Raw genomic sequence first — 26,798 nt, forward strand, 5'->3', positions numbered from 1 at the left:
GGCCCGTTCCTCCATTTTGGTTTAAAAAACAAACACGAGAAAGCATCTTTGATTAGGTTGTACAGAATGTGAGATCTCACTCCTCTGCCGTGTGTTAGATATTAATGGCAGATGTTTTGTTACAGCTCCTACTGGGGGTTGATTAACAGAGATTTTTCTCTGCACACCACACATTTGTTTGGAGTCCATTGCACAACAGTTACTGCTATGCTTTGGGACTCTCATCAGATATGAAATTGGCTTTTGCTATTAAAAGGTGACTAGAATTTATTTTTTTGTGTGTGTGCTTAAATTACACTGTGAGATGCAGTGAAAGCTAAATTGCTATTAAGCTTCAACTTACCACTCACTGTGTAGTACTTCCTCTATTTTTGTAAGAGGGTAATACATAGGGCTGTTCTCTGCTGTCTTGTATTTCCACTCCATCTTCTACAAAGAGAGAATGTGTCTGCCTCGCTCTTTTGTTCTTAACAGAAATCTTTTCAGCTTCTGTAGTCACGTAATTCTGCAGTACAGTGAAAACCATCTCTGCAGCCTCGTGGGATATTTCGTAATGTCCTGCATGGTCTACAAAAAGCTAAAAGAACATCCTACACATGGTGTGCAACACACTGGAACAGTGAGTATGGGGGAAAAAGAAAACAAGTAGCCCCATAGGGTAATAGCTAAAGCTAAAATCAGCTGTGTGTATCCCTGGTGTTATCAGTGTCACCCAGGTAAGCAAGGAACACACTAAGCAGTGAGGTATTTGACAGACCATTAAAATACTGCTGAGAAGCTCAGATGAGAGCACTGTTTCAAATCTAAGTGCTCAGACAGGAGTTGTTTTCCTTCATACAAATAGGGAGTTTCTGGGTTGTTTTGAAATGATGGTGTATGGAAGTTAACTTGTTTGTACAACTCAAGACAAAACAAGAAATGGGCATCAGAATTGGACTGATTTTATTATAGTAATGCAAGTCCCAGACTTCTAAAAGTTGTCATTTTCTTTCAAAAACAGTTCAAGTCACAGTCTGGATAGGTGGGATGAAAGTATAGGATGATAGAAGTTGCCTCTAAGACCTGTGGGTCAGGGCACTCTTCAGTTGAAACTTATGCTCCTAACATACAAAAAAGAAGTCTGTGTCCCAGCATCCACTGTTTGAAATCCTTGTTCCCTGGGTATCTTCCACAGATGAGTCCTCCTGTCTTATTTTACATAACAAGCATGTGTGTAAAAATGCATGTCTTAATCCAGAGCTTTTCCCTCTGATTTATTGTTTCTTGGAACAGCTGGGCCCCCTTACATACACAAGAGACTTCAGTCCTACACAGGCATAAAAATTATGGTGAATAAGTATATGGTGGTTTTATTTTTAAATAGTCAGTCTTGAATTCATCGGTTGTTTTTGCTGTTTAACAAGGCACCATTAGTCTCTTCCTATTCTTTTTCACTGATTACTGCCAGCCTAGAGGCACAAGGACACATGACTTAACATTTATTCTCATTTAACATTGTACTGGAGCATCACCTGCTTCTTGTAGAAAGAAAAATGAATCTATCCTGCCACCTAATGCTACATCTGCTCAAGTACCAGCCTGGCAAATAATTAAACATCCTCTTGAAAAAAAAACCTCAATTGTCACTTACTAAAAATAACATTTAAAAACAAGCTCAAAAGATAAAATTAGCTGAATACCAGCCAGAAATCACTTCTATGCTACAGGAATTGTTAAGGGCAAAAAGGACTGTTAACATTATGAGCAAGCAGTAGTGATATTACAAGGTGGCACTGTAGAAGCAGTACCACTATTTGTCTCTTGTGCCTTAGCAGCGTTTTCCAGGATTCTCCTTTTCCATTCTTCATAGTCTTGCTTTGTTTCAGTCTTTGGCTGTTCACATGGAATCTCATCATCATAATCTTCAGAACCTATGTTTAAATAAAAAAGGGTAAGTCCGTGGTGGGCCATCACCAGCCATGTGCTGCAGGGAATAACCAGCCAGTGTACAGAGATCAGCCTGTTCATGTATAGAGACCATTACTGCATAATCTTAACTCTGTGGTTTCCTTCTATGCCCACCTCCTACGACTGTCACCTTTCCACTTTTCTAGTTGAGTGTAAGAGTTGTTTTTAACTCTACAAGGACTACTCAGTACAATAAACACGGTCCTTTTGCTGTGTTTAATTAGTCCTCTTATTATAGCAGATCGCAGAATGGCTTAAGTTGCTGTCAACCAATTCTTACTGCTTATTATACAGTCAAAATACCACTAAGCAGCAGCAAAGCCCCAGACTACCATGATAGTTTTAGTTCACAGCTAAACATAACTTACCTTCTTTCTCACACTGCTCCAGGTCAGTCTGCAGGGTTTCAGATGTCTCTGCAGCTAATGAAATATCATCTTCTAGACAACAAACAAACAAAAAAGTTGCTTTACTGTCTGAATGATGTGGGGGTCCCAGTGATGTCGTTTTATGCCCAATTCTTTACTGCAGTGATGCCTTCCCACAGTGCCCTCCCTCAGTGATGTGTTCTTCCTTCCAGGTTGCTGCCTATTGTGTTAGCACAGCTGCTTGTGCAGCCGGTTAGTGAATGGGCTTAACTGACTGACCTGGCTGGAAAACAGTTCAGCAGGCAAGTGGTGTTTCCTAGTCCAAAAGGTTCTCTATTAAAGACTGATTGCCAAGCTCTATGTGTAGAGGTGCCAGCACCCTGCAAGGGTTACAAGGATTGGCTGGCTGCTTTACCTACTGCTGTTGTTATGTGTGTAACCATAGCAATCAGTTATGTTCATACCAAATTACACATTGCTACCATTCTTGATTATTCATGAGGCATTCTCCATTAATGATTCCCCCTTCTATACCATTTCCATAACTGCTTTGTATTACACCTCACCTGGTAAAGGAAATATGAAGATGAGGTGGAGGAGGGATACTGTCAGTGGGAGAGAGAGAATAAAAATCTGGGAAAGGAAGAAGGAGATAAATAGGAAGGAGCAAAGATGCAAGGACAGGAAGGAATATATATTTAAATCTTTGTTCTCTGCTAAAGAGTGGGGAGAACTGGAAGTTCAACAGTAGGTGAGTACTCTCATGTCAGCCTGCTGTATGTAGAGTGATGGTGTAAGGTTAATGGCTGAATTACTACTAGGAGATCAAGGCTTAGCTGTGTGTTAATTCTGCAGTGGAGGAACGGAAAATGCAGAAACATCAGTCAAAGCAACAGAGGTAGCAAAATGTTAATTTCCATATTATGTTGCTATGTTAACAGGATGAAGAAGACAGGCAAGGATGAATCCAAAATGCTTTAGTGGTATGGGAGGGAAAAGCTTTTAGCAGCAGAAAATGTAAGGAACAGTGAGCATTACGGGGAGGACAGGTATTTTTGGCATTGCCATGTTCTAAACTGTTGTGACTTTTCCAGAAGCGAGGACTGTGACTGGGAACAGGACTGAGGGAAATGCTGCTGATGGGCAGGTTTGGCTGAAAGGAAGTAGATAAAGTGACCAAAATGAAATCACCAGCAGAAGAGAATAGGGACTCTGTGAGGCTGGATGAGGAGTAAGCTGTATTAAAAAAATAAGACCAAAAACATACTGCTGAGTTGTTGGCTTATCTTCTCCATCTGAGTGCACAGACGATCAAATATTGCTTTTTTCACTCCAGATACAGCCAGCATCTTAGCTTTGTCCACTTTCAGCTTCAAGCACCTGTAACAGAAAATTAATTTATCTCTCCAGCAAGTGAGATGACATTTGTTACTCTAGCAATGATGCCTTTGGGAAGGAAGAGTCAAGATGGATCTGGAAGTGAAGCCCACAGTTAGCGGCAGCTGTTCTTTCACCTCGAGCAGTAACTCACTAAGAAACGTGCAGAACTTTGTGTTCAATGTCCAACTCTAATCTACACAGACAAGAGAAGAAAGTTCTGGTTTATTCTGTAAATATTACAACAGTTATACTGGTTTGGTGGACTTCTTCAGCTACTGTCAGGAATAATATGTCCAAATGGAATTATCTGCTCCATCTATCACACACCAAGACAGACAGATTTCATTTCTTCTAGGACAAGTAATTAAAGATTCTCTTCTGTACTAATATTTTTGTCCCCCCCTGAAAACAAATGCAATGTAGGCTGGAGATTTCCTCGTATAAGGGTTCTTGTGTAGAGATGTCTCCAGTTCCAGGAGTATGGATGCAGAATGTGCCTTTAGCACGTCTTAAAGAGCCCTTAGTCATGCTGAATCAATCAGTTGCTTACGCTGTATGCACTATTTCTGTTGAATATCTTACTAGGTATCTAAGCATGTAAAATGCCCCTCATGCTGTACTCACCTGCAGGCAGTGAATAGCGCGGCTGTTATAAATAGTGGTTTTGAGAAATCAAGGTCCATTTGCTGTGCTTCAGGGAGGCTGGATTCATACCTAAAGAACAACAGAGCAATAGCTGTATGATTCAATGGAGGCAAATGCAACTTCTGGAACTAATTTGCCACATGGTACCCAGCAGCCAATGAGATACCTCAGTCCTTTGTAACCTAGTGCTGCTGCTGGCTCAGAGGAGCAAAACAGAGCAGGGATTAGAGGGTTTGAGTTCTATCTTAGTCCTCACCTCTGCAGGATTCCTGACGCCGCGTTCACCGCCTCCGTGCAGCAGAACTGCACCGCCAGCTCGCGCATCCCCAGCCGGGCGTTCAGCCCCAGCAAACACTCCAGGGCCCTCATGGAGCTCTGGTACGCGGTCTTGTTCAATCCGGACAGTTGAATAAAAGAGTTCTGTCACGGATAAAGGACAGACAGGCGGGTAAGCGAAGCTCCTCGTGGGCACAGCACCCAGCGATAGGCCCGGCCTGGCGCTCACCTTGTGTGCGGGCTGCTTGGCGCTCCGAGCCGCCAGCTCCAGGCACATCACGGCGAGGCCGGTGGCGGGGACGTGCGCGGTGAGCGCCGAGCACCGCACGTGTGACAGCCGCAGGAACTCCTCGGCCTTCCTGCAACGAGCGTGGCGCAGTGCTTAAGGACGCCGCGGTGCAACACCGGAGACCCCGGGTTCGAATCCCCCCTGTGGCACAAGTGGTAGAAGTGCCGCTCTGCAGCACAGAGGCTCGAATCCCGGGGGTTGGACTCGATGATCTCTCAGGTCCCTTCCAACCCGCACAGCACCGTGATACTATGACTCTATGATGAACACACCTCCCCTCGGCTCTCCCGGTTCCCGCGGTACCTGACGACTCGTGTCTCCCCGACCCCCAGCCGCTCCGCCATGTCCCGCACCGCTCCCCGCTCCATCCTCCCGCTCTCTCTTCCCGCTCGTTCTACCCGCGCCGCGCGGCTCCCGACCCGCCACACAGCTCGCCGGCTGACAGGTCCGTCCGGCTGTCAATCATCTCCATAGAGCCAATCAACCCGCAGTAACGCTTTTCCTCGCCGCCAGCCAATGGAAAGGCGGTTGCGCGACGGAGGGGCGGGGCGGCGGGGGCGGCGCAGTCACATGACGGCGCGCGGTGCAGCGGGGTGGTGCTGCTGGGGGCGGCTCGTGGCGGCAGCGCGACCATGGTGAGGGTGAGGGACGGCGGGTTGGGGGGTGGGATGGGGGAGAGCGGGGGAAGAGTCGGGACCCGCCGGTACCTGAGGGGGGTCGGCCGATAGGGGGAGGCCTGGGGCTAGGCCAGGCCTGGGGGCTGCCGATTGGGAGCGCCGTCACAGGCTCCGTGGTTGAAGGCCTGGGGGGCTGTGAAGGCCGAGAGGGCCGTGAGGACTGTGAGGGCCGAGAGGCCGCTGCACTGAGCGGGGCGGCTGGTGCGGGCTGGGCTGGGCTGAGTGAGGCGGGGCCGGGCTGGGCCGTGAACGGCACCGTGAGCCGCCGGGGCCCAGGGCAGGCCGCTGTGCCACGGCTGTAAGTGCTTATAAGGAACATGGAGCTTGGAATAGTGCTCGCCAGTGCGAGCTTTTGAACGCTCAGCAGCAACAAAAGGACAGCGGTGCGTCACGGCAGAACCCGAGTTTGGTGTTTCTGTTCTGTTTAATATAAGCACAATCCTCGGCTGTGTGTGCTATGGCGTCTCTGCTCGTTGGTGTGTCCATCTGCACTGTGAGCAGCGCTGGTTGTGTCTGCAGACTCTGTGTGATCAACTAAAGCCGAGCTGTGCAGTCCCGGGGCTGCTGGGGCCGCTCTGTGTGCTGGGCTTGTCTGTGTGTTGGAATGGGTTTAACGCTGCATCCTCCCGGGGTGTGTGTGCGGCTGTGAATCCTGTCACAAAGGGGAAATATTGATCGGATAGAAGGCAATGTGCAGTGTGTGCAGATGGTCCGGCTCCCAAGTGAGTGCCCTGGTACCTCATGGCTCCCTCCTGTCTGTTACTTCCGTGTCTGCTCTCTGCCCTCGTCTTGCTGGTGCCCTGTGGTGTGTGATGGAGGCAGAGCAGGAGCAGCGCTCTGTTGGGTTGGTCTGCTCCATCACATCGGGCTCTGGTGCTGTTTCCAGTGGCCATGCTCAAAGCAGAGTGTTTGAGTACCTTATACCGGAGTGCTGTCTCTTACAGCTGTCAGTCAGCTCATGAATAAGCAGCACAGCCCCTTGATTCCTGTTAATTGCTTGTGCCTTCTTGTGGAAGTAAATGCCATCTTAAACACATGAGAAAGGTTGTCTTTTCTGTTATGAAAGTTACAGGCTCTGGTGTTGCAGAGTAATGCTTCCAATATGAATGTATAAATACAAAACGCTTGTGCTTTCTTTTAGTTAGTGCCAAGCCATGCTGTGATGCTCACGGCAATCTGCTGTGTGTGCTCAGGCTTCATAGCTAGGCTGGCTTTTGTTTGGATCTTCTTCTGCAGCAAACCTGGTGTCTACCTTGGGTAAATGCTCCTGTTACATGGGCAGCAATAGGATGGTTGGTGTCCTCATGAAGTTGGTAGGAGGTAGAGAAACTCTGTTAAGTCTCCTCTGTTGTGGTACCAAGCATGGGCACGTGAGCACACAGGAGGAAAAGTCACATGGAACATACTGAAAGCACGTCTAAGAAATGATGCTTCAAGTAGATTAAAAACACTTGAGAACAGGAATGGAATCTTCTCCTTGGTTGTGTTATCTGTGCCCTGCATCCAGTGTAAGGTGTGTGCATGACCAGAGTGCACTGCTTGGTAGGTTCTGCAGGATTCCCTTGAATTCTGTTGTGGTTTAATACTCTCCAGTTCTGTGGATGCTGCAGTTTGTTGGACTTTAAAACCATCAATGCCCTGATCTGGATTTTCAGCCACCTCCAGAGTGCTGCTAAGCCTTAAATATATAACAGACTGTGTATTGGTGTGTTCTCTTGGAAATGAGTGCTAGAAAGCAAGTGAATTATACGCTGTAGGTTTAGTGATAACTTTCTGTGCCAGCATCAAACAGGCAGAAAGCAGCTTGGGGTGTTAAGACTCACGCATGTGAGTCAGACTGTCTGCATAATTGCTGAGAACTGTTATCTTCCGTTTATGCAGTAGCTGATATCTTACTGTGCTGAGAAGGGAGGTTGCTTTGTGCCTTGATTCAGACTCTGCTGCTTTTCTTCAGCATCAATATATCTTCTATTTCAAGGTTTTAGCTTGGAATAGGATTCTACAGAGCAGTTGCACTTCTGGTTAAATAACACTTGGAACTAATGCCTAGTTTTCTGCTATAAAGTGGAAGGTACAGGACATAATCAGCTCTATTTGCCATCATATGTGACACAGCAGCTGGTTCCCAGTGTGACAGCAGCCGTGCTTCCTCAGGCTTCAGCCGCATATGTCTGTCACTTGGTGGTAACCAGCTCTCGTGCAGAAGTAGCACATGCTTCTGAAGCTTATTGCAGTAGATAGAAAAGGGTACGCTGGTATTTTCTAGATGTCAAAGTCAGAATATTTAGGAAGGAGCTGGAGTTGTGTGCTAGTGCTGCTGTTCAGATGTTTGCCCCTTTCAGAGGCCGTGCTGCTGCAGGCTGTGCCCCTTGGGCTACCTTGGTTATGTCTGTTGCAGTCAGGGAGGGTCTTCTTGCCACCTGTGCAGCTGTAAAATGCAATGTAAAAAACAGGTGTGGTTTACACATGAGACACTGAGGTTGGTAGCAGCGGGTCTGTTAAGCAGCAGTACGAGCTTGGGAGTGCAGGGTGCAATGAGCTTTCTGGCAAAGACATGTAACCCAGCAGGGTGCGTGATGCTTCGCTATTGATTGTTCCAGACTGGTGCCAGCACTGTCAGCTTCTGTTCCTTACGAGTCAGATCTGTTGCTGAGCTTTATTTATTCCAAGTTTTACTGGAAAGGCAGAATTACTCAGAGCCTTTGTAGAGTTTGTAGCTATGAGTTGCTGGGAGGTACGGCCACCTCGCTGTGCTGCTCTGCCATATGCTTCAGTGCTGTATGGAAGGCCCGTGCTTTGCAGTAAGTGCAGTCACTGATTAGTAGGGCCAACTTGCTCTGACAGAATAGATCTGTTAATTGGTTGTTGTTCATGGTTTAGCTGTTACTGAAGTGCTGAGTTACAGAGGAAGAACTTCCACCCATGGTCTTCTGCTCGAAGCAGAGCTGTAACCAGGGTTGGATCAGAGCAGCCTTGACTTCTTCTTGCTGAGGGCTGGAGAGGGGTGGAGATTCACCACCTGCTGAGATAGGAGCAGGGCACAAACATTGTGTGGCACTGCCTTTCTGTAAACGGGATGGTTGGGAAAACACACAGGAGAGGTTGTCTGTGGCTCTTGTGGAGGAGGCTGCAATTATGGGTTAAGAATCAAGTGTAGTGGTGAATGTGGGAGAAAGGAGGAAAACATGGGTATGCTGAGGCCTGCAACTATTACACTGGTGTTAAATTTAACTTCCCTAATTTAATGGAAACCCAAATTAAAATCTTACCCCTTAGAAGATGCTTATGGGAACTCCAATCACAGAGCATTTGAGAGAAATGAATACTGAAGATATTGGTTTTAAGAACATCAAGATGATGTAATTGATGGCCTTTTAGATTCTTATCAAGGTATTTGGTTACAGAGGGGAGACCAGGAGTCTTCTGAACGCAATGGAAGAGAAAGGGAATAAGCACAGAGAGTTGGGAAGTTACTGAAGCTGTGTGCTCAGGGTACCAGCTGCAGGGTTCTCTGTGTGCATAAATGCTATTTCTCAGGATCAGAGAAGGTACAATTGGGCCACAGTATCGGTGCTTCCATCTCTGATAATAATTGCGGGGTGCCCTCTGAAACCAAAGTCCAGGCTGACAGAGGCTGGGGGAGCTCTAATGAGATGCTGAGGGCTGGCCTAAGTGATAGCAGCGTGGTGGTGGTGGTTCTTTTCTGGGTGTTAGGTTTGGGGAGTGCTACTGAATGCAGTGTGTGAACTGCTGGGGGCACTGCCAGGAAGCTGGGTATGGCTTTGGGTTGAGGTAGACTTGAATGTCGTATGTCATGTAAAAGAAAGAAGCTCCACTGACCTCATTGATCTGGCAGAGGAAAGGGAGCAGCTGCAGAAAGGAGTGAATGCTCCAGCTGAGTGGGGGATGTGTAAGGCTGTAAGCAATGGATCTAATCAATGTAAAAAATGCAGTATGACCCTTGGAAAGGTAGATTAGTTTGTTTTTTATGCTGAAGGCTTGGAGTGTTCTTATTTGAGGAGAAGCAGAAGGAAGAGGGTTGCTGAGGAAGGTAGGAGATATGAGGAAATGATGATTCCCATTTGGTTTCTGTTACCTTCTTCCAGTCATCTCTACCTTCCATAAAGGGGTAATTGTACTTTATCCTTTGCTCTGCTTATCTGAAGCGAGGCCTCAGCAGAGCTGTGTGGCATGGATAGCAGTTAGCTGATAGCTTGTGACCTGTGCATGCAGAACAGGGTCTGTACGGTTGTGGTCTGTGCTTTGTGCCTTGCTTTCATTTCCTGGCAAGGAGTAATGATGTTTGCCATCAGTGTGGTGAACTCCTTGTGTTCTTACGGACCTTTTTCTTGCCAAATACTCATGTTGGATTTTTTACCTGAAAATGCTGGTAAAGGATGGAGAAGTTGTCTGTTTTACCCTCTTGGCTTTGTATCCTAAGAAATAACAATGCTCATAGGCTGTCCGTAGCTCATCTTGTCCTTGTGCTCAAGTTCTCATAGAATGGCTTAAGCTGGAGAGGACCTTGAAGACCATCTAATTCAAACCTCCTGCTGCCTGGGCTGCATCCAGCCTGGCCTTGAGCCCCTCCAGGGATGGGGCAGCCACAACCTCATTGTGCAGTATGTTCCAGCGCCTCACCAATCTCAGAGTAAAGCATTTCTTCTTTACATCTCACCTAGGTCTGCTCTGTTTAAGTTTGAAGCGATTACCCCTTGCACGATCACTATCGGACCATGTAAGAAGTTGCTCTCTTCAAGTACTGGAAGGCTGCATTGGGGTTTTCCTGGAGAAAAGAAAGTTTTTGCAGAGTAAAACTTTAGCCCTTAAATAAATAAATACTTAGCTTTTGACAATTCTTTGTGGTCAAGTTGCAGTAACACTTGGCACTGTATTCTAAACTATGGGAAAACATGTTGAATCAAATCTGTTGAATCAAAACATGTTGAATCAAAGGTAGATACATAAACATCATTTTGTTTTTTTTTTTCTTCCAGCCAACAACACAGCAATCCCCTCAGGATGAACAGGAAAAGCTCCTGGATGAAGCCATTCAGGCTGTGAAGGTGCAGTCTTTCCAAATGAAGAGATGCTTGGTAAGAATGTGACTTAAAAATGCAGTGAAGCTTCCCATCTGCTAGGAGTAAAACAGAAAATCAATACTAATCTGTACTGCATTGGGAGAACTTAACTGTTTGTGTTTTTGTGTTAGGCCCTTTGCAAGTGAATGAGGTAGCTACTAAACGAGTGAGCGAGTCCTCAGTATTCCTTAAATAGTCATTTGTACCACAATATTTGACAAGATAAATTATAAAGGTGCACCTTCATTAGTTGGTACTTCCATTTGAGTCAGCCTCAACTGAGAGTAAGCCTGCCAGTTGTTTCCAGAAGTGTGCTGCTCAAATGTACTCTATATGGAGCTGGACGATGAGAAACGATTCTTGTCAATCTTCAGTGTACTGTTGCTTTTTTAACTGTAGTCTTTTCACGAGCTGTGGACTGTGAGGCTAATTTATTATGCTTATTTATTATTAATATTATGCAGTATTACCTGCTGCAAAAGAGAATTCTCATAGGGACTAATTGTAGACTGCATAAATTCTTTTCTAACTGGAGAACAACTTTGTTGCTGGGATATTTAGCTTGAAACTGTAGCCATTGCAGACCATGGTATAATAATGTGACTGTTTCTTGGCTTTGAGAAGCTTAGCTTTATGTAGAGAATTACTTAGAGAAGCTGCTTAAAGCTGCAATGACAGAACTTAATTATTGCCATATGTTTTCATCTATCTGGGCAAGCTAACCTTGTGGTCAGATGATAGTAGCAAGGAAGTCAATGCTTCTTCCAGTTTTCTGCTGCGTAGAGTACTTTGGAAATCATGGAAGCAGTTGCCTCTGAATTTTCCACTTCTTCTTGTAACTGAATAACAAATTTCTAAGTGTATAACCCTAGCGATTCCATCCACTCTTCTTCAAAATGTAACGCTATTTTTAGTGGTGCATTCAGTAAATACATATAGATGGTAGATTGGAAGATTCTTGTATCGTGTGTTGCTAAGCAATCATATCCATTGTAAGGACATGCTGTGTACAACTCTTGCTTTCAGTAAGGTGTTATTCTTGGGTGGGGGGGGACAAGAGGAATAAAACAGTGACTCACTCTGGCATTACGTTTGTTATGTCTGCTGGAGGTTTCTTCATGAGATCTGAGAGAACAGCAGACTGGATGAGTTAAAAGTAGTTCTGTTTTGCTTGCTGAGTAGAACTTGAGTGATGGATGAGGATTTCTGAACAGGAAAAATATTTTTCAATAATATAATACTCTTATTACTATATCTTAAGCCTTCTAGCTGCCTTCAGCTAGAGAGGGGAGGGGGGGTGTAATATAGGCTGGATACGAAATTAATTGAATTAGAACTATAACTTTCCTGTTGTTTAGATACTTAACATTTGCATGCTTTTTTTAGAAAGCTATGCTTTAAGTTGTTTTGTTTAAGTACTCTGGTTTCCTTGTGTTATTTGTGATATACTGTTCTTTTCTGCCTCCTCTAAAGGACAAAAACAAGCTCATGGATGCTTTGAAACATGCTTCCAACAAGCTCGGTGAGCTGCGGACTTCTATGTTATCTCCTAAGAGCTATTATGAGCTCTGTATCCTTTGAAGATTAGAGGAACAAGTGGTTGAAGTGCTGAATTTGGAATGAAATGTTCACCTGCTGTATTTGTGGTTTGTGGTTGTTCAGTTGTCATCTCTTTTCTCACATTTTTGTTAGCACTTCCACTCTACTGGTTATCTGGATGTATTGTAAGAACATCCAGTTGTTTGCTTACTGTTTGAAGTTCTTTTCTCTTCGGTATGAAGAAGGTCTGTAATGTTTTTTGTATCTTCCATTATGTGTCTTCAGGAGTCTAGTTCAGTAACAATAGCACCTCTATAAAAAGTTGTGCTTACTCTATGCTACCCAAAAATATCTATAAAGCCAACTTATTTTGCCTTCTTGTTTTCATAGAATCTAATTCTAAATCAAAAGCTGTTATCTATGTACTTGCCCATGTTCTTGTACCTGAATGACAGGAAGCTTTTCATGAAATTTGAGGATTGCATGTGAATGTATCTGAATATTGCTTTCTTTTTGCCTTCTGCTGAGGAGGATGTTCATCTGTACCACGTAGTATGCCTTTACTTCATCTAGGTACTCTGTTCTGTCACATTCACTTGTTAGATGTTTTAACTGCTTGTACTTCTTGCTCTTTTCTAATATGCTAAGAATAGAAATTGAAGTTTAGGTTTATTTAGCACACTTATGCCAGTAGTGGTGAATTTTTCTGAAGTACTACCTACTCAGGCTTGACTTCTTTGATACCTGTGATTGTATTTGAACAGCATCTTTACTCTTCTGTGTGAGCAAATTTCTCTCTAGGTCTGTTGTAGATGGTTTGAACTGAAATCCTTAACTAAGAGAACAAGACATGGCAATTTCTGATGAGCTACACTACCTGGAAGTCTACCTGACAGATGAATTTGCCAAAGGAAGGAAAGTGGCGGACCTTTATGAGCTAGTGCAGTATGCTGGAAACATTATTCCAAGACTGTAAGTGTGTATTTATTTGGTATTTTCTTAAAGATGCCAGATAATGGTCACGTGCTGAGTTCTGATAATAGACCGTGTTCTTGCTTAACAGCAAGACTTGTTTGTAAATGTTACATCTGCATTTCTCAAGAGGATTATGATGAGATTTAGGTGCAGCTTCAGAAGGTAGGTTGTTCCTGACAAGATTTCGTTTTTGCACATGACTGAGATGGAAGCACTTTGCAATAAAGCAAACTTTGGGCAAAGAGCTGGTCAGCAGAAAACTAACCAAGTACTCCATTCTGCTCAGTGAGTTGAACTATACCAGCTAGTATTCTTTTTTCTGTTACCTTTTAAGTAACTTGTAGTTGAGGATCTAGCTCTTTGAGCTATGCACAGAATGGGTGCTTTGTAAGCATCTGTCTCCTAGTGGCAAGTAACAAGTGTGAGAGGAGGAAGCTGAATTGCTGTAGCTTTTAAAAGCTTAGTCTTTATAAATGTAGCTTTTAAGTTAATATGTTAGAGGTAATACTGAACGGCTTATCATTACGTTAAGTTAAGCTTGCAGGGTTGAGGCTAAACTACAGTGTGAAAGAGGTTTAATGCTTTACCTTTATACGTAGCTTTCCAGTCCTGCAGGGTGTTGTAAGTACAGACAAGCAGTAATTCACAGCTCCATGGCGTGCATGTATGCATTCCTTGTGTAAAGAACTGTAATGAGGTAAATCAGCTTTTTAGACTTGCCATGTTCTGTAGCGGAGGAGAGCAGGAGTTGAAAGCTGGCAAAATATCTGAAGTTTTGGTACCCTGTTACCTGGATGTCATTTAACTGCTTTCTGCACTTCGGTAATGCTGTCAGGGTTGAAGTGGGCTGTTGCCTTTCAGTGTGGTATTGTAGTGTTATTTTACAGTCTGTTGTTCTGTTCTGTGCCTTTTGCAGGTATCTCCTAATAACAGTAGGTGTTGTATATGTCAAGTCATTTCCACAGTCCAGGAAAGATATTTTGAAAGACTTGGTGGAGATGTGCCGTGGAGTACAGCATCCTCTTAGAGGCCTCTTTCTTCGCAACTATCTCCTGCAGTGCACCAGGAATATTTTACCAGATGAAGGCGAGCAAGCAGAGTAAGACAAGGCATAACTTTAAAAACAAGTGTTTTTGAACAGAACGTGGTTACGTATGTGATGTGACTTTTTCAGGTCTGAAAGAAGTAGATACCATTCGTAGAATGGTTTGGGTTGGAAGAGGCCTTTAAGATCATCTAATTCCAACCCTCCTGCTGTAGGCAGGGATGCTTCCCTCTAGACCAGACTGCACAAAGCCCCATCCAGCCTGGCCTCGAGTGCTTCCAGGGAGGATGGAGCATGTGTTAAAACTTAAAATTCTTTTCGAAACTGAATTCTGTTAATTTGGGAAGGGAATTCTTAAGGTTTCCTTATTTGAGAATGTGAACTGCTCTTATGAATGTAGATATCCCACCACGTGCTTCCCCAACCTTGTGTCTTAAATTCTGGGTGGACAGAAAGCTTTTCCTGTTTCTAACCTGTTCTCAATTGCAGTGAAGAAACCACTGGAGACATCAGTGATTCTATGGACTTTGTGCTGCTGAACTTTGCTGAGATGAACAAACTTTGGGTGCGGATGCAGCACCAGGGCCATAGTAGGGACAGAGAAAAGAGAGAGCGGGAAAGGCAGGAACTGAGAATCCTAGTAGGAACCAACCTTGTTCGTCTCAGTCAGCTGGAAGGTGTTAATGTGGAACGATATAAGCAGGTAGGATCACTATCCATGATTTCCAACTTTTGCTGCTTTTTCCCCATGTGAAACCAGTTTGGACTTCCAGATGAGCAGCTTGGGAAGAGTTAAAGTTGTGCTAAAAGCTTGGTAATCATGGTACTTCTAGAACCACTTTTCACTTGAAATTCAGAAAGCTAGTGAAACTGTGATGTGTTGAGAAGCTAAGCTAAAGGCACTATTCATGCACTTTTCCTATAAGCTTTTTCAGTAGGGTTGGCATGATGTTTAGACTTCATTTTACTGATTCCCATAATAATAATAATAATAATAAGTTGGTTTAAGAGAGATGTATGTATACAACATTCTGTGGTAGACTTTACAACTTCTAAGTTGTGTTTTCCAGAGTGTTTGGAAAGAATTGTTTGTTTCATGGAAAGGACAGCTAGCAAGACTAATATTCTTGCTTAAAAAAAGACTTGCGTGTTTTGAATTAGTATCATGTACCAAAATGACGTATGTCTGGGAGTAGAGAACTTTTTCTTTGAACACTGGGATTTTATCAGAAAGTCTTTATGTAAAGGAAAAACCGGGAAGTGTTAGAAATATTGCTCTGCTTGTATTAATTGCATCTGTGAGCATTCTGTGCGAGGACTGTAAAAGCACTACAGGGCTGCTCTTCCTATTACAGATTGTTCTGCCTGGAATATTGGAGCAGGTTGTAAACTGTAGAGATGCTTTAGCTCAGGAGTACCTCATGGAGTGTATCATACAGGTGAGTTACTTAAATTCAATTGCATTATTGGTTTTGAACATGGGGATAATAATTCTGTGCTTTTAGTCAAGTTCAGAGTATACTTCTTTATGAACTGTAAAATTTCTTAAAGGGGACTCTTTCTCATTGGCTCGATTCATACTACTTTTCACTAGGTGGGCAGAGTGGAGTGGTATTCATTTTGTGCTCCTTCTGTTGTGGAAGCTGGTAAGCTGTCTGAGCAGCCATGCTTGCAGTAAGAATTGTGATGATATGTAGTCAGGCCTTCAAGTTACCAATTTATCTTTCATTTTTTGCTTTACGTACTTGGTAAGACAAGATCAGTTTGGGAAACCCTAAAACAGTCATAGGACTGCATTTAATATGTGGTTATTTGCTTTTCCATGACTATTTTGTTTTACTGCTGTGTGATAGTGGGCAAAGTCAGTTAATAACTTGATGACTGGTCTAAAATTTCAGGTTTTCCCAGATGAATTTCATCTCCAAACATTGAACCCATTTCTCAGAGCTTGTGCTGAGCTGCACCAAAATGTTAATGTGAAAAACATAATAATTGCTTTAATTGACAGGTAAGTGACCGGGGTTGTAGAAATTAGCTCAAAATGAAGTGTGTTGCGCACAAGCAGATGATAACTCTTAGCATTTGAAAACTTTCAGTTTTCTGTATTTTATTCATATTAAACTTTTCTGTATTCTTATCATCTGTAATTAAGACTGTGAAGAATATTATTCATACAGTTTCTATTCTTTGGACTCTGCTTTAGCAGCTTCTAAAGTGTCCTGCTTTCAAGGACAGAGTAAAACTTGATAAGCAGATGAAGCCAGGGAACAACTTATTGACCAGCTTTTGAGTTTCTGAGCTGGAATGGCAGGAGTGTTCTGCTTGACAACCTCTTCAGAAAAGAGCTGGTAGGAAGCAGAACTACTTTCTTGATTCTTACATTTGTGGAAATACTGCTTATAACTGCTTGCACTGAATTAAAATATTAAGGGTGGAATCTAAACTGGAGTTTTAATTTGTATTCTGAATGGAACCAACAGCGAGTACCTGTACTTTCTTACCACAGAAAGATGCACTTAAGATCATAATCTTGAAGCCTCAAAAAAACCGTGCTTTTGCACACCAAGTTATTCTTGTATAACTGATCCATTCATACCACTGTAGGTAGTTCAGTTACTGTAGGAACCTCTTGCTAGATTCTTTACATTATCATGTAGCAATGTAATTCTTGCATGGAGGCTTTTATTTTGTACTTTCTGCTGTCACATTTATGCAGAGAACTTGAATAACTTTGGTATTGCCTCCCCACTAATTTTTCTGTTCTTAGTCTTACAGGTAAGCAAAAGTAAAGAACTGAGTGTCAGTGAACCTACTGTGGTCCTAGGCATATCAGTACTGTGTTGGCTGCTGTTAGTGTCTTCTGGAGCCCTCTTATTCAGAGATAGGATAAGAAGTGGGGTGGTGTGATTATCTTCTGTAATTTGGCAGCTTTTTTAGGACTAATATTACTCCAAGTGTTGAAGGATAGCAGTGTTATCCGTTCTTTCAATCAAACAAATTACATGTAGGGAAAATATTTTGTTTAGTTTGCTGCTGTTTGGAACAATTATGCAGTTCAGTACTGTGCAGTTATGACTTAGATGTGTTCCATGCAGGTTGTGCTGGTTGCATTTCTCATCTTGATTTCTGGCATGAGATGGTTGAAACTGGACTTGAGCAAAGCAGAAAAGCTGGTGAAGCTTTAACCTCTATTGCCATAATTCCCTTTCCTGTTTGAGGAGTCTTTCTGAAAAGACTTGTTGCTTTGGGATCTTTTTTGACTTACTGTGCCATTCACAGCTTTTAATTATGCTGCCATCTGCCTGCAACATGATGGTATTTGGAAGCCTGTCAGCCTTTACACATTGAGTTGTCAAGAGAAATTATCTTGTGCCTTTGAGAAAAGGCAGTGATTTTCCTTGGCTTTAGAAAACCTTGTTACCAAACCAACAAAATGTGAGTAGTTGAATGTGTTTTCCTTGGCAGTGAGTTTTTTTGGTGCCTAAGCCTGCTCTTACATATCATTGCTTCAGAACAGAAGTTTGTTAAGAATTGGAATTTTTAAACTCTGTAAGAAATAATCTTAAAAACTTGAAGCAGGTGATTTTTCCTAAGTATTTTGTAGAACTTTCTGTAACTTGAAAAAGAAAAATCTCTAAAAGAGCAATTTCTAACTATTAGAAAGCAAGAGAATCAGCGTTAAGCTTTCTTCAAGTTGTAGCTTTAGTCAAGTGTTAACTTCCTACAGTGATAATCTTTAATTTTTATCTGATTTCTGCATAGCTGGCAGTTCACCTTGATTCTTCTTGTCACTGATTGCAGTGCAGCAAAATTCCAGATGTTGTATAACTCTGTCTTAACTTTGCTTTTTTTGTAGAAAAATGTCATCTACTCCACTTCAAATTTACTTTGATCTTTGCTCTCCACATACAGTGGACATCCCAGACACATTCATCTGCAGTTCTTTTGGAAGCAAGGAGTAGCTGAGTCATAGTTCAGTTCCTCTCTCTCCCTCGTCTGGAGACTTGTAATTGAAAATGCTATTGGATGTTTAACACCAATGCAGAACATCTGCTGTTCCATCAGGCTGCTCTGTAGTTTTTTCTGTGCTGGAAGAAACAGACAATCAACTGCTAGGTGAAGAGCACAGATTATGAACCAACCTTGTTCTTTCGTCATCTTGCTGTCTATCAGCACTCTTTTCTAGGACAGATACTTACTAGCCTCAGTGGTTGATAGTGGCCTCTGACTCAGATGAATTTCTGCTTAGCTTCTAATAAAGCTTGCATACATTCCAAAAAAACAAACCCGAACTTTTTTTTTCTGCTCGTATCTGACTTGTGTCTGGGTTTTTTTCATTGTTGTTGTTACCAGGTTAGCTTTATTTGCGCATCGTGAAGATGGACCTGGTATCCCAGCAGATATCAAACTGTTCGACATCTTTTCACAGCAGGTTGCTACTGTTATACAGGTATGCTGGAAGTTCTTGCATGCAGTCTGTTCTGTCTGCCAAGTTATGTTCTTTTGATCAACTTAGTGTTGTCTTAAATTTCAGTCTCGTCAGGACATGCCCTCAGAGGATGTCGTATCCTTGCAAGTTTCTCTCATTAACTTAGCTATGAAGTGCTACCCAGACCGTGTTGACTATGTTGATAAGGTGTTGGAGACGACTGTAGAAATATTCAATAAACTTAATCTGGAACAGTAAGTAAATATTACGTTCTTTCTGGAGTAGTAGTTGCCCTCAAATCTTGACTTCTACATCATATTTTTTGTAAGATGAAGAGGAATGGTTTAGATTCCAAATCTTGGTGCAATTGAAAGTGACTCACTGGGCTTTACTCACCTGTGCATAAATCTTCCCATGTAGCTGTACAGATGTGCAGTGTTTATGCCAAGCTTTGTGTAGTCACTACCTCTTTTTTTTCCTTACAGCCCTGTAGAGTTTTCTTATTGCCGAATTTGCAGCCACAGTCTGTTCCTGATGTCAGTGGTTTTACAATTTGTAATTCCCACTGTATATCCCAAAGAGCAAGATATACTATTTTTGATCCTTTATTTTTCTGATCTTTGCAGTGGGTTGCTTCGGTGTTGTAATCTATATCAGAGTTGGTATTAGGGCAGACTTAAGACTGCCTACGTATGTGAACTAGTAATTAATTGTGGTCTCACGTGTATTTTCTTTTAGTATTGCAACAAGCAGTGCTGTTTCAAAGGAGCTGACCAGACTTCTGAAAATCCCTGTTGACACTTACAACAATATACTGACAGTTTTGAGACTAAAACATTTCCACCCCCTGTTTGAGTACTTTGATTACGAGTCCAGGAAGAGCATGAGTTGTTACGTGCTTAGCAATGTGTTGGATTATAACACAGAAATTGTGTCCCAAGAACAGGTATGATGAAAGCTTGCTTACATGGAAATTCTGGGTATCTAAGCTACTGTTTGAAGACTTGAAAACATTCTAAGGGATCTCACGCAGGGTTTGCTTAGATTCTGTTCCTCTCTCTTCTGTATTTTATTAGCCCAGGTTTTATCTGGCTTGGTAATTTTCTGCCTGAGTTCTAAAATATCGCATCTTTACGTATCTTGTCTATCTCATCCTAGAAACTACTTATTAAAGTTGAACAAAGACCCTGATTTCCCCCTTGAAGTTTGGCCTTTTACCTTTAAGAAGGCTTAATTGGTACTTATAAAATCTGAATTTTCTCAGTACAGTTATTCTGTCTCTCTATGCAGAGAGGGACTTTTCAGTTTGTAAGGCAAGTAAGTCCTAAAGCTTCAACAATTAACTTGGTTTTTAGTCCTTTGCCAGCACAATGAATGGCTGTAAAGACACTTCCAGTTGCTAACAACTTATATTCATAGACTACTTGACTTTAAGCAGCTTATGTTGCTTTCAACAGGTTGATGCTATCATGAATTTGGTATCCACACTGATCCAGGATCAGCCAGATCAGCCTGCTGAAGACCCTGACCCTGAGGACTTTGCTGATGAGCAGAGTCTTGTGGGAAGATTTATTCATCTTTTGCGTTCAGATGACCCTGACCAACAGTATAAGGTATGGCATTAGTGCTTCTGAGTGTGTTTGTGTTCTGTGAAGTGTCAGTTTTTGTATTACTATAAAAGATTTATTGGAGCTGGAAGCTGGAGTATCACTACTCTGGCAGTACCAACTCAATACACAACATCATGCAAAAGTGTAAAAGGCTGCTTATTTAGAAGTAGCGTGTTGAGAACTCAAAAACCACTTGTGAATTTAAGCTTCTGGTTCTGAGAGATGGTAATTTGGATGCAGCTCTGTTAATCTGGTGTAATTCAGTTAACCTTCTAACTGAACCATGTATAACCATCTATCTCAAAAGCATCAAGTGAAATTTGGATCACTTGTTTTGTTAAACTTAACTGCTTTAAGAGTTTTCTACAGGCCTTTCTGTAGGAAAGGATGGTCCTTTTTTTGCAGTTTTTGTTATTCTGATGCAGTTTTTAGAGCCCAGGTAACTTCTGTCTCACTAAGAGCCCAGGTAACTTCTGTCTCACTACCCAATCTAGGATGTATCTGTAGTAAATATGGTATTGGGCATTGTCAGCCCAATGTATAGGTTTTGTCACTCAGTGCACAAAACACAGATACTGAACAAATGTAATTCGTGTTAAATAGCTTGTATGTCTTCCCCACCGCCCATAAAATACTTCTAACTTACCTGATACTGACTCTGTGTCTTCCTGCACCACGCAGTGCAGATTATCATAGATGCAAATAATGTGAATTTTTAAAGTATTCTCTAAGCTTCTGCTGCTTCTGTTTTTAGATCTTAAACACTGCTCGAAAACACTTTGGTGCAGGTGGGAACCAACGTATTCGTTTTACGCTGCCGCCATTGGTTTTTGCAGCATACCAGCTTGCTTTTCGCTACAAGGAGAACTCCAAAGTGGTGAGTTGGCCCCTGGATGTCTTTAGCACAATTGTTTCTTTTTGCCCGCTTCTTTAAGAGGAGTGAGGGGAGCACATTGTCTGGCTGCAGATAATAGTGTGTGAAAGCTTGACGTGGAATGTTAGTGCTTTTTTCCCCCTCAAGGTAGACTGCCCAGTCCTCTGCTGATTGCACTCTAACTACTGCTCAAGTTACACTAAAGCAACTACTCTTGATTTATATTTTTTTTAATCTCTTTAATGCTTTCTAATTGAAAGTAGTATCTTAAACATGCATTTCACCTTATTGTGGGGTTATAGCATTAAGAAATAAAATGCTGTCTGGTAAAAGCACTCTTGAAATTGAATGTCTTGAAAGTCTCTTGTAATTGTTTTGTTAAGACCTGCTGAGATCCACGCAGTACTGTGAGGGCCATGTATACCAGCCCACATTAATTTCAGTAATTGACCGGCATCCAGAAGGGACTGGACTGGAGCACTTAACAGATTTTGCTACAGTTCACGTTCTTTTGTCTTATAGCTATGGCCCTGTTCAGACTTTAACTTGATTTACTTGTCTAGGATGACAAATGGGAGAAGAAGTGCCAGAAAATCTTCTCATTTGCTCATCAGACCATCAGTGCTTTAATCAAAGCAGAGTTGGCAGAGCTGCCTCTTCGTCTCTTCCTACAAGGAGCGCTGGCTGCAGGAGAGATTGGCTTTGAGAATCATGAAACTGTGGCCTATGAATTCATGTCCCAGGTAAGTGTCCAGCTTCTATAGTCACTGTCCTGTGCTACCTTAAATTTGATTTGGATCAGTTTTCTGAACACTGAAAATCCAGTGCGATTAAAACGTCAAATATTGCAGCTAATACTATTAGGTAGAAACTCCTAAACTTCATTCTTGCTTCCCAGGGCTGTGTGAAATTGAGCTCCATTGATACTATTTTGAGTACTCAGTCTGACAATGTGTGTTATGTTGCAATGCGACCATATCCTCATGCAATTGGCTTGCAGGAGTGTGGCTTTCTCAATGTGAAATGCTTCTTTGTTGCTTTTAGGACCATTCCCAGCTCCTGTTGTTAGTACTGTACTGATCATAGGCACTCTTGGAAGATCTGTAAAATTTGTGGTGTTCACAGCTGTCATGCTGGTCTTTACTGATAACAGTCTTTTTGTTGAAAATTATTTTATGATTTTGAAGTCTGCTTTACCTGAAACTTAAGCCTTTTTCCCCCCTGCCCACATTTGATGAAGAACTGACTTATTAATGCTATCCGGATTACAGGCTTTGTCCTAATCTTTCCTCTAAATGCTGCCACTAATGCATGTTTTTAAACTGAGTCACTGATAGCCCCTTGTATTTACTCACTGTGGATCACTGGCTATTCTGACACAGCATGACTGTGAAGGACCAGTGTGCCAATTGTGTGTCTTCTATTACAAAAAATAGTTTGAAATTTTTTTAGTGGTATGTTCTTTTCTGAAGGCTCTTTATCCACACGGCAGCAGGGCAAACATTTTCCTTACCTACTATGTAGTCAGTAACCTACCATTGCTGTGCTGTTTTGCATTTTGAAGAACCTTGTTAATAAATATTTGTCATTGAAGTTCCTTATTTGAACAGATGTTTGAAATAAGGAGAAACTCGATCTTTGGTTATAAGAGAACTATACATCTTTTCTATGACTGTTTAAATAACTGTTTCTTGCAGGACACGTTTTTAGTCTGTAATTTTGACTTGATGGTGACAGTCTCTATGAAATAAACAAACAGCCAAAATGCAATTGGATGCTTTCTTGTCATTAGCAAGTGTAATTTTTTTATATTGTTCTGAAGCAATAATTAAGGTTTTCCTTCTCCTCTGACTAGGCTTTCTCTCTGTATGAAGATGAAATTAGTGATTCAAAGGCACAGCTGGCTGCAATCACGTTGATAATTGGGACGTTTGAGAGGATGAAGTGCTTCAGTGAGGAGAACCATGAGCCTCTGAGGACTCAGTGTGCATTGGCAGCCTCTAAGCTCCTCAAGAAACCAGACCAGTGCCGGGCTGTGAGTACTTGTGCTCATCTGTTCTGGTCTGGTCGAAACACTGACAAGAATGGAGAGGAGGTAAGAATAAAGGGACACAGTGATGCACATCCTACCTCAGTAATGTAGCTGTGCTTTTATTCAGAATGCACTCACTTCTAAAGTGAACACAGTGTTGTGATGCAGGCTTGGCTGGAATGTGTCCCAATATATGAAGCCTCTCAGTCTTACAGTGTGTATAAATATTGAATTAAAAAACCCTCAAACTTACAAGTGGAAGTACCATGCAAGATTTTGTGATTGTCAGGTAGTTGAATGCTGGCTCAGAGCAATCTCCTGCATTTTACATGTCTATGTGGTTGTTAGTACACGAATCTCATTGATTCATTCCAAGGTACAAATTGTTGAATTCAAAGGTAAAAAGTGGCCCTCTTCCCAAATGAGCTGTTGTACTTACGAACATCTATTTGAAGTTTGCTATGTGTTAATGTACATATTATAAAATTGAATTTAGTTTGATACTTGAAGGCTTTCAGGAACTTAGCAAGTAGCTTACCCAGACTGTTACAATTGAGAAAGGTACAGTTTTATGGTAGGTTGTTCTGGGGTTTGTGTAGTTCTCTACAGTGGTTTTTGTAGCGCACCACTGTGAAATGCTTTTTGTGTGTCAAGGGAAGAGATGTTGGTTCTCCTTGTTCTGTTTCTACTACTGTATCATTTTATTCTTCTATTTCTTGTAACTTTATTTTTCCTTTTAGCTTCATGGAGGAAAGAGAGTGATGGAGTGTCTGAAGAAGGCTTTAAAAATAGCAAATCAGTGCATGGACCCTTCTCTTCAAGTCCAACTTTTCATAGAAATTCTAAACAGATACATCTATTTTTACGAAAAGGAAAATGAGGCAGTGAGTAAAAACTCATTAAATCTATTTTCTAACATCTGTACTCATTTGTGCCCTGGATCATGTTTGCTCAGCGTGCTAAATAGTAATTCTGAGTGGTCAATTTTTGGTATGCTAGTAAAATAGAGTGCTCTCCACAATGTAGAGAGAACTTTTTTTACATGGGAAAGAAAAACAGTTGTAATCTAGTCCTGAATTTAAATTGCAAGACATGTATACATCTACTTCTATTAGGTCAAAACTGACTAGAACTTAAAACCTTACTGTATTCTCATCTAACTTCAGAGTATTTAACTTAATATGCACTAAAGGAAATGAAAGTATTAGGGCTATTCAGAGTCAGTGCTGAGAGTGCCACAAAAGTTTGGCATAGCCTTGAATCTCAAACTGGTGTGATGTCTTGCAACTGGCATCTGAGATAGCAGTTGCAGCATACTCAGATATTAGTTACCATGTAGCTGGTAAACTTCTGGAGTTCCTATGCTACCATGTAGTAAGGAGCAGATGTTAATAAATATCATGTAATTCTGAGAGAAAGTATGAAGAGATTTTAGTATTTCTCCAGCTGCTGCAGTATTGTTGGAGGTGCTGGATCTGTAGATTGAGGCAAAACACTATTCCAAAGCACTGAGCACACATGTAAGGAAAGTCCCTGATATAGTGGCAGTCTGCAGTGTGTTTTATGCTGTGGTGTTCCATGTAATGCTGGACTGGGTGCCAGAGGCAGCTGTACTTTCCTAAGCTGTGACTTCGTTGCTAAGAATAACTTGATCTGATCATCCTGACTTCTACAAGAGACAGGTTGTCTAGACAGTCTGATTGCATGCTTCATTTGTTTAAAGTTATTAACGTTTGTAAAGAATAAAGTGGAGAGAAATACAGTTGAGTTACAAATCTATAGGTTTCTTCTTTTGAGGGGCTGTTCACATTAGCTGGAGTAAGGGAAAGCTTTCACAAAATTCTGAAACCTTAAGTATTGTGCCTTCTAGGAGGAGCGAGAGAAGGTGCAGAGTCCAGCAGTTTCTCTGCGTATGTTATCAATAACAGAAATGTCCAAATACCAAGAGAAGTCTGTCTTTAGAGAAGTCAGTTAAAACTAATCTTTATGTGTTATACAGAGGTCTTGTCAATTAACTTTGGTGTTCATATCTTCTCCTACAGGTTACAATTCAAGTTTTGAATCAACTGATACAAAAGATAAGAGAAGATCTTCCAAACCTCGAATCTACTGAAGAAACAGAACAAATTAACAAACACTTTCACAACACACTGGAGCACTTGCGTCTGAGGAGGGAATCACCAGAATCTGAGGGGCCAATTTATGAAGGTCTTGTTCTTTAAAGAAGAACCGCACTGTACTTATTTCTTTTCATTTACATACCGTATGTTTGTTTTTTTTTTAAGATAGATTCATAGATTGTGCCTTTCGGAAATGTCAAGTTAACATTCATTTGCTCAGTCTGGCACTTCAAAGGCTTGTGTTTAGTACTCTAACGAATTTGAGAGGTTGGACCAGCAACTACAGGTTTCATCAGTTAGCATGAATGAATCTTTATTTGGAATCTATGTGACATGGTAGGGCTTTTCTGTTTTTGACTTCTCTTGTCTGTTTGCTGTTGCTTCTGTGGCACTAGAGTTCTAAACTGGCAGTGACTGTCATCTGAAACTGTGATCCTTACAGAGCATCAGACTTCTGCGATTATTGTAATGCAAGTGAAGACTAAGTGTAATGTTTTTCCCTAAAAACTAGAATATATTAATGCATGTTTGGAGAGTTTTAAAATACCATGTTCAAAAACAAAAGTTATATTTTGCATATTAAGGCTCTGTGACATTCAGTGAGAGCCAGTTCTGTGCACAGGGCGTATTTATCAAAATAATTTTGTTCCAAATAGTATAAAAATAGAGAAATTGCAATCTATATAGATATGTATAACCTTCGTTACTGTAAATTTAGGGGAAAATGCATTACACAAATTCAGTATCATGATTTTTGCACCAGTGAAACAATAAAATTGCTATTAACACCTGTTGTTTTGTCTGTTCAGAGCCCACTTTGAACCTAGTACTGCCTTCTGATAAAAAGCAAAGGGACTTCTGCTTTGAAGGGACAAAAAAACAAAGGCATGGTTAACCAGGATGAACTAAAGAGGGTGTTAGCTGTCCTGATGTAGAAAACTGTCATCCAAAACCAATTTCTGCTGGAAGGTGCCTGTTCACACCTCAGAGTGCTTTTCTGACTTGGGAGTGGTGGAAAATCCTACTAGATTCTAGTTCTGTGCTAAACAGATGTGTGGTAATTAAATGAAGAAGCTGTAGAAATTTGAGTGGTAGAACAATTTCCAATGGTATGTGAAGACTGATCTAGTTGTAGATTAATGCCATTTGCTGAAAACTCTGTTGAAATGTTGCTTCTTTACCTTAACTGATGGCAGTGTTCTAAAGCTACCTGACTGAGCTTCCTCACTTCTTGAGTTGGTCACTGTTATTAAAATGGTATAAGCTTCATTGGATGAGGAAGTTAGACTTTGCTGGGTTGTCTAATAATTTAGTGTCACTGCTTGTTTTTGAAAATGATAAATATTATCCTAGGAAACCTAAGATTACAGAGAAGATAAGAATTAGGTGGTTGCTTTGCTGGTTTGGAGGTGGAGGAGGAATGAAAGGAATCTAATGGCCTCATTTGCTTTTTGGTGTAACTAAAGAACTTCTGAATGCCATTACTCGTATTTGTTGATGCTGTCCTTTGT

At 41.7% G+C, this 26,798-nt stretch overlaps 2 protein-coding genes across 3 annotated transcripts; one reads left to right on the forward strand and one right to left on the reverse strand.

Moving 5' to 3' along the window:
- Window positions 1-919: 919 nt before the first annotated feature.
- ORC6 (origin recognition complex subunit 6) lies at window positions 920-5,345 on the reverse strand. Its single transcript, XM_015873974.2, has 7 exons — window positions 5,209-5,345; window positions 4,846-4,975; window positions 4,597-4,760; window positions 4,320-4,409; window positions 3,583-3,695; window positions 2,316-2,387; window positions 920-1,910 (listed from the first exon to the last, which is right to left on the reverse strand). Exons 1-7 carry the CDS (start codon window positions 5,271-5,273, stop codon window positions 1,738-1,740), a joined length of 807 nt encoding a protein of 268 aa, XP_015729460.1. The 5' UTR covers window positions 5,274-5,345; the 3' UTR covers window positions 920-1,737.
- Window positions 5,346-5,429: 84 nt separating this feature from the next.
- VPS35 (VPS35 retromer complex component) lies at window positions 5,430-26,080 on the forward strand. 2 transcript variants are annotated; one of them, XM_015873968.2, is made up of 17 exons: window positions 5,430-5,540; window positions 10,580-10,678; window positions 12,137-12,233; window positions 13,051-13,174; window positions 14,094-14,276; window positions 14,712-14,925; window positions 15,578-15,661; window positions 16,121-16,230; window positions 18,576-18,672; window positions 18,757-18,905; window positions 19,390-19,597; window positions 20,109-20,264; window positions 21,016-21,138; window positions 21,699-21,878; window positions 22,991-23,230; window positions 23,908-24,051; window positions 25,210-26,080. In XM_015873968.2, the coding sequence occupies exons 1-17, from the start codon at window positions 5,538-5,540 to the stop codon at window positions 25,387-25,389; spliced, it is 2,391 nt and encodes a 796-aa protein (XP_015729454.1). In that variant the 5' UTR covers window positions 5,430-5,537; the 3' UTR covers window positions 25,390-26,080. The 2 variants fall into 2 exon arrangements, with proteins under 2 accessions (XP_015729454.1, XP_015729453.1); XM_015873967.2 differs by having other exon boundaries at window positions 5,491-5,546.
- Window positions 26,081-26,798: the final 718 nt, after the last annotated feature.

The sequence above is a fragment of the Coturnix japonica genome, chromosome 11, assembly GCF_001577835.2.
Source record: "Coturnix japonica isolate 7356 chromosome 11, Coturnix japonica 2.1, whole genome shotgun sequence".
Taxonomy (NCBI): domain Eukaryota; kingdom Metazoa; phylum Chordata; class Aves; order Galliformes; family Phasianidae; genus Coturnix; species Coturnix japonica.